The sequence below is a fragment of the Myotis brandtii genome, unplaced genomic scaffold (genome assembly GCF_000412655.1).
Source record: "Myotis brandtii unplaced genomic scaffold, ASM41265v1 scaffold320, whole genome shotgun sequence".
Taxonomy (NCBI): domain Eukaryota; kingdom Metazoa; phylum Chordata; class Mammalia; order Chiroptera; family Vespertilionidae; genus Myotis; species Myotis brandtii.
In genome coordinates, this window is record NW_005362270.1 from 1,968,270 (window position 1) to 1,976,449 (window position 8,180).

Here is an 8,180-nt window from a genome sequence, read left to right on the forward strand (position 1 = left end):
GCTTCAAGCTGCCTGGCTGCCGGCCGCCATCTTGGTTGGCAGTTAATTTGCATATCACCCTGATTAGCCAATGGGAAGGGTAGCAGAGGTACGGCTAATTACCATGTTTCTCTATTATTAGATAGGATAGGTACATTATGATAACATTAAAATGAAGTTTGATATAAGCAGAAACGTTAAAAATGAATTTTTTCCTCCAGTTTTACCACTTGACACCTTTTTCAAAAAGGTTATTCAATGTCCAAGATACATTGAGAAATATAAACTTGGGCAGTATACTCCTAGTTTTTAAAAGAAGGTATTTACATACATATATACATATACATGTGTGTGTGTGTGTGTGTGTGTGTGTGTGTGTGATGTGCACCATGGTTCCATGCCATTTCATTTTTTTAAGACCTGGAAAGACATACATCAAAATAGAAGGAGTAGGTAATTAATTATGGGTGAGCAGATGTTGTTGATTTTATTTTTTATATTTTCTAAACATTCTAAAGGAAATATACATTACTTTTGATCATAGAAAAAGGTTTTAAAATAAAAGGTTTCTTGAAAAAAGTCACTGAAGTTCATCATTAAGTTGAATATGCATTTAGAATAAATTATAAAATTACCTAATAGGAACTCATTTGAAAACATTCTTAAATAAATATTTTCCTTTTAGGTTTTTCTATATGAGTAGAGAAGACAGTTGTTGCAAGTAAAAGACAACATTTTTTAGGATGTCTGAAGATGAAGAAAAAGTGAAATTACGCCGTCTTGAACCAGCTATCCAGAAATTCATTAAAATAGTAATCCCCACAGACCTGGAGAGGTTAAGAAAGCACCAGATAAATATTGAGAAGGTAATTTTTTCCATTTCTACCACAAAAAATCATGTACATATTCAGATTTATATTTGTTGTACATTTTAGCTAAATTCAGAATATTAAATAAGCTTTGCTAAAACATCTCGCTTCTATTGATTTAGCAACATTCCTTCATCTGCTTTTTTTGTTGTTGTTCTGCAAATACCCCTCTCATATTCTTCTTTTTTTAGGAAGGGATATAAGAATAGGATCTGCATCTTTTTAGTTGTACATACTGACATATTAAGCAGTTAATAATTAAAATACAATTTGATAATGCACTAAAATGTGAAGGTGGCAGACTTTGGCTAAGGGGCCTATCTTAATTTCATTCATCTCATGGCAAATTTTTTGAACCTTGAATGTGTGTCTATCAGTCACTCCTAATCTCTTCAGGTGCATTAAAGAGGCAAATCATTATGTGATATGAGGGAATTTCCCAACTTCACTGCTTTGAGGAAAGCCCCAAATTCAGAAATATTGCCTAGAGGTCAGTTTAGGAGATAGGTAGAGGAAAGAACTAGTCTCAAGGACTATGGTGGAGGTTGCATAGAACCTGGACTGGCCAGGGTCTGGTGGAATGATTGTGGCATTTATGGGAACATCAGGTTTATTCAGTACTGAGCATTGATTTTGGTAGGTTATATTGTCTTTATTTGCTATGGGGCAGATTAGTGGTATTTTCTCCTTCAAAAGAACCTTCCCCACTATAAATTTTAAGCTGTGTGCCCCTCCGTTGATCTGGGGTAGAAGTGATCATTAAGCCTTTATCAAAAATATTTATCACCCTGAACTGACTACCTTATACAAGTTATAAGAGCGTCAGCTTGTTCCTCCATATATATGTCTTCCTAGTATTTAAGTATTTTTTTAAAGTATAGGAAATAAATAGCCCAGCCAGTGTGGCTCAGTTGGTTGAGAGTCGTCCCATGCACCAAGAGGTTGCAGATTTGATTCCCAGTCAGGGCACATGTCAGGGTTTCAGGCTCGACCCCCAGTAGAAGGTGTGCAGGAGGCAGCCAATGGATGTTTCCATCTCTCTCTCTCCCTTTCCCTTTCTCTCTTAAAAAAAAAATCAATAAAAACATATTTTCTTTAAAAAAAACTATAGAAAATAAGTGCCAAGAATATTACAATGAAAATTTCCATACAAATATGAAGGTATATAATGGGGTGAAGGCCTGGTGGGGGTGAGGTTTGGGGCTGGGTGGAGGAGGGCAAATGGGAGGAAAATGGGGGACATCTATATTAGTGTCAGCAATAAAAAAACAAAAAACAAATATGAAGGTATCTAAAATTCAAGATTCATATTTTGTCATCCCTTAATTTCTGTTTTATTCATAAGCAATAAGTACTATGGCTTTTAAATAAATCTTCACCCAAGGCTATGTTTTATTGATTTGAGAGAGAGAGAGAGAGAGAGAGAGAGAGAGAGAGACAGACATCTATGTGAGAGAGAAAAACATTGATTCTGTGCCCCAAATGGGGATTGAACCCACAACCTAGGTATGTGACCTGACTGGAATCCAACTCACAACTTTTTGGTGCATGGGATGACACTCCAACCAATGGAGTCACTCGGGGCAGTTCTATGACTTTTAAGGACGGGGGAGTTCTCCAGTAAACTGGTTATTCTGGTCATGAGCAGGAACAAATTAAAGGGTTCCATGCTTTGTTTAATTAGGAAGGCTCATTCTTTTAGTACTATAACAGTATAGAAATAGAGTTGTTTACTTTTGATTGATTGGTTGTTTACTTTTGATTGATTGGTTCAAATTCCTGAGCTCATTTTGAAGTGCTTTGTTATAAAGATGACAAGAATTTGGCAGAATTGATTATGAAAGGCAGAAATAAGTAGACTATGTCTACTGAGACCATTTTTTCTCTTTATTGTCCTATTTTACATTTGAGGTTTGGCATGTTTTAGATTTCCTTTTTCTTATATTTATTCTATTTGAAAGTGCCTGCTGTCATTATCCTCAGAGCTTAAACACATGTATCATCCAGTCATCAGTGAAAAAGTCAGAACCCTGAGAGAAAGCTGGGTTGGGATAGGAATGGGTCTATTACTGACTTGGTTAGTTATACCAGACTTCATAAGAAAATTATTCTAGAGTTATATTGAACGTTCTTTGCCAGAACAGTTTTTCTCTAGCTTTTTGTAAAATTTTTACTTACTGTGAAAATGTTAGACAATATCAGAATAATTATAATTTACAATATAAGTGATATTGTCTGAAGCTAAACAGTTAAACTCATATTGATCTATGTTTTATTCCATGCTCTTGATCATTTTACTTATTCTAGGATTTCTAGTTTAGTTATGAAAGTGATTTGGTATCTATATAAGATTGAATAGCATAACTTAATAGATAGTTTATGGCAATGTAAAATTATATAAAAGCAGCAGTGTTCACTGTGGACAAAAGAGTTAAGAACTAATTTTGGACTTCAGGTGTCTAATGGTGCCTCACTTTCAAAAAGGCATATTCTTCCTAGGTGAAGAGTGTAGAAAGATAAAATATTTATTATGTTAGCCATCAGTCATCCAATATGAATTTAAAAGAAGAAAGTCAGACTGAAGGGAAATTGAAGGTAAGCCTTAGTGGAGTGATTCTGCAATATCTGAAAACAATGAGAGTAGTGTGCTGTGGACACCTGGGACTATATTCCATAGGTCCTTCAGCATTACATTTTATTATACGTGATAGATTTGATTAGCATTCAACTTTTTTGGCTAATGTAAGATAGACTTAAGAGTAGTGAGTACGAACAACAAGCTTGGAACATAAATTTTTTTGTTTCAGATTATAGGGATTTGAGGGAAAACTTATTGTGCAGCATGTACTGATTTATTAGTCTATGGTTAGCATGCAAGTTTGCAGGAAACTCCAGAATAGCGTAGGAAATAAGACAGAAGTTTTTGTTTTTGCTTTTATTTTTAATCTCATAGAGACAGTCTAGGGCTACAGTGGCAGCTCAAAAGTCATTAAAGACCCCAGCTCTTTTTTTTTAATGACTTTTCCCTATTTTTGCATTGCATTTTTAAAAAAATATATTTATTGATTTTACAGAGAAGAAGGGAGAGGGATAGAGAGTTAGAAACATCGATCAGCTGCCTCCTGCACACCCCATACTGGGGAGGTGCCCGCAACCAAGGTACATGCTCTTGACCGAAATCGAACCTGGGACCCTTCAGTCTGCAGGCCGTAGCTCTATCCACTGAGTCAAACTGGTCAGGGCGACCCCAGCTCTTTTTAACTCACTGTTCAATTCCCAACTTATTTCTATCTTTTTTTTTAGAGAGAGAGGGGAAGGAAGAGAGAGAGAGAGAGAGAGAGAGAGAGAGAGAGAGAGAGACAAAAAAACCACATTAATGTGAGAGAGAAACACCAATTGGTTGCCTTCTGCATGCAACCCAACTGGGGTTTGAACCTGACTGGGAATCGAACCACCACCCTTTGGTGTGCAGGACAACATTCCAACCAACTGAGCCACACTGGCCAGGACAACTTGCATATGAAATGGCAGCTGCAGCTCCAGCTCTTACATTCCAGCTAAGATGAAATAATGAGAATCATATTCTTTGTTTTTCTTTTTTCTCAGTAGTCTCTCAATTCTCTCTCTCCTTCCCTCCCTCCCTCCCTCCCTCCTTGCTAGTATGTTTAAGTTTGGGTAGGTGACTGGGGATTTTTGTGGTAGCTAGTAATGATTGCTTTACTGATAAAAAAAATTTGTTCCTTTTCTCTCTCTCTCTCTTGTGTAGTATCAGAGATGCAGAATCTGGGACAAGTTGCACGAAGAGCATATCAATGCGGGACGTACAGTTCAGGTAAGGCTATGTTTCTAGTAAATCAATTTCAACAAGACAGACTTAAGAAAATTTTGTTAAAATTAATACCCTTGTAGCTGAATCCTTTTATGCATATTGAGAACTATTTCCTTAAGGATTTATTTCTACCAGGAATTACTGAATGAAATGTCATAAATATTTTTAGGATTTTGGTTCATATTATCAAAATTTCCTCCAGAAATGATATATCAACTTACATTCCCACAATCATGGTATTTTCCAAAAATCTTGCCAACATTAATATTTCCCATTTCTCAAATTTTTGCTAATTAGTAGATTAAAATAATGTTGCATTTTTCTGTTTTAATCTGGAATTTTTCTTTTATTGCTTTGAAATGTGAAAGGTTTTTTTCATATACTTCTTGGATGGTAATATTTCTTTTGTAAATTGCCTGTTCATGTCCCTTGCATATATTATGTTGTCTTTTGTGAGAGTTTCTTCTAATTGAAAATATTGATCTCTCTGTAATATTTTTGAATTAATATAGTGTTATGATTATTCTTTGCTAGTTATTGGCTTTTTAATAAATAAATTTTAATTATTTAAAATTAATTTTTAAAAATAATATGTTTACACAGTTAAAAGCCAAATAAAATTAAAAGTCTAATAAAACCCTTCCCTTATCCATCTCCAAGTCCTACTTGGAAGAAACAGCCTTTAATCATTTGGGTCATTTTCTCTGTTTTTTTTAAACTCTATTCCTAAATACAGTGTGTAGACTGGTATTTCTTAATCAGGTTTAGGCATGATCTCTTCACTTCTTGCCATAATAGGTGGAGACCTAGCTTTCCATCTTGCTCTTTACTTGTCTCCCCCTTACATAATTAGATATAACTTTTGGTTAAATTAGTTACTAGGATCTCATTATTTGATTATAAAGATATAGTTTCTTGCTAAGCCAGATTAATGAAATATAGAACATCATTTTGTGTGTTTTTTAAGTTAATAATTGCCTCATTTTTTAAATTGCCTGGCTTTCCGTATATTGGTTTTTTTCCTTAAATGCTGCACATCTCTGCCACATGCTGTCAATAATGTTTTTCATAGGCTCAAATACATCACTTCTTTATCCTGAAGACTCTTTTCTGAAGCCCTTCCCCCAGTTTCAATCTGGACTTACTTTCTAGGCTTGTTGGAACTTCCTGAGCTGCTCCTCTGTGTTGGGTCCTTGTTTTCCTGGATATCATATCTTTCTCATTTTTTGTTTACTCCAATGTTTTGTTGGAGTATATCTTCCAGTAGCTCTGCAAATAAGAGAACCTTGGTGGTAAAATTTTAAGTTACTATGTGACTGAAAAATACCTTTATTCTCCCCTCATGTGTGATTGCTAATTTCAATAGATACAGAATTCTAGTTGGAACTCTTTTTTCAATAATGAAGGCATTCCAACCTTTCTAGTTTAGTGTTGCTTTTAAAAATGTGCATATCATACTACAAGCCTGTAGTAATCAAAATAGTATGGTACTGGCATAAAAACAGATAGATAGATCAATGAAACAGAATAGAGAACCCAGAAATAAACCCATACCTATATGGTCAATTAATATTTGACAAAGGAGGCAAGAACATAGGTGTTGGGAAAATTGAACGTGCAAAGACAATTAAACTAGACAACCTTCTTATACCATATAAGAAAAGAAACTCAAAATAGATTAAAGGCTTAAATGTAAGATTTAAAACTATTAGAAGCAAACATAGGCAGTAAAACCTCTGACATTTCTCACAGCAATATTTTTTCTGATATATCTCCTAGGGCAAAGGAAACAAAATAAAAAATTAAAAAATGGGACCACATCAAATTAAAAAGTTTTTGCACAGCAAAGGAAACCATCATCAACAACAAAAAAGGCAACCTGCTGAATGGAAGAAGATATTTGCCAATGACACATCTGATAAGGAGTTAATATCCAAAATTTATAAAGAACTTGATTAGCCAATGAAAAGGGTAGCGGTCGTACGCTAATTACCATGTTTCTCTTTTATTAGTGTAGATAAGAAAAGAAACTCAAAATAGATTAAAGGCTTAAATGTAAGATTTAAAACTATTAGAAGCAAACAGGCAGTAAAACCTCTGACATTTCTCACAGCAATATTTTTTCTGATATATCTCCTAGGGCAAAGGAAACAAAATAAAAAATTAAAAAATGGGACCACATCAAATTAAAAAGTTTTTGCACAGCAAAGGAAACCATCATCAACAACAAAAAAGGCAACCTGCTGAATGGAAGAAGATATTTGCCAATGACACATCTGATAAGGAGTTAATATCCAAAATTTATAAAGAACTGATACAACTCAACACCAAAAAACAAATAGTCCAATTAAAAAATGGGCAGAGGACCTAGATAGACACTTCTCCAAAGAGGATATACTGATGGCCAATAGACATATGAAAAGATGCTCAATATCACTAATCATTAGAGAAATGCAAATTAAAACCACAATGACATATAACCTCTGACATGTAACCCTATCAGAATGGCCATCATCAATAAATCAACAAGTGTTGGCAAGGATGTGGAGAAAAGGTAACACTTGTGCACTGTTGGTGGGAATGCAGATTGGTGCAGCCACTATGGAAAACAGTATAGAGGATCCTCAAAAAATTAAAAATGGAACTGCCTTATGACCCAGAACACTGATTTGAAAGAACATATGCACCCCTATATTCATTACAGAATTATTTACAATAGCCAAGATAAAGCAACACAGCTGCCCATCAATAGACACATGGATAAAAAAGAAGTGGTACATATATACAGTGGAATATTACTCAGCCATAAAAAAGAACAAAATCTTAACATTTGTGACAATATGGATGGACCCAGAGGGTATTATGCTAAGAGAAATAAATCAGAGGAAGACAAATACCATATGATTTTACTTAATGTGGAATATAAAAAACAAAATAAATGAACAAACAAAATTGAAACAGACTTATACAGAGGGAAATGGGGGTGGGGAGAGTTAGAAGAGAGTAAAGGGATAAATGGTGATGGAAGGAGACTTGACTTGGGTTGGTGAACACAATACAATATACAAATGATGTATTATAGAATTGTACACCTGAAACATAATTTTATTAACCAGTGTCACTCAGGTACATTCAATTTTTTTTTAAAAAAGGAAACAGACATACATACAGAGAACAGACTGATGGTTGCCAAAAGAGAGGGGGTTGGGGGACTGGGTGGAAAAGGTGAAGAAATTAAGAAGTACAAATTGGTAGTTTCATAATAGTCACAGGGATGTAAAGTACAGTAAAGGGAACATAGTAATATTGAAATAACTCTGTATGCTTCCAGGTGGGTACTGGAAATATTGGGAAGACACTTTGTAAAGTATATTATTTACTTAACCACTATGCTATATACCTGAAACTAATACAAAATAATGTTGAATGTAAACTGTATTTCAAAAATAAAAAAAATTTTAAATGTTGATATCATCTGATTTCCCAGTCTTTGTTTAGGACCC

General features: G+C 34.4%; 1 protein-coding gene across 2 annotated transcripts in view; it reads left to right on the top strand.

The window, feature by feature from the left end:
• The window catches only part of STX17 (syntaxin 17), a 43,234-nt gene that overhangs the window by 7,012 nt on the left and 28,042 nt on the right, over positions 1-8,180 (top strand). For both annotated transcript variants that reach the window (XM_014543231.1, XM_005870653.2), the window contains exons 2-3: positions 665-845; positions 4,615-4,680. In XM_014543231.1, the coding sequence (XP_014398717.1) occupies positions 723-845; positions 4,615-4,680 (189 nt within the window). In that variant the 5' untranslated portion in view covers positions 665-722. The remainder of the gene's footprint in view (positions 1-664; positions 846-4,614; positions 4,681-8,180) is intronic.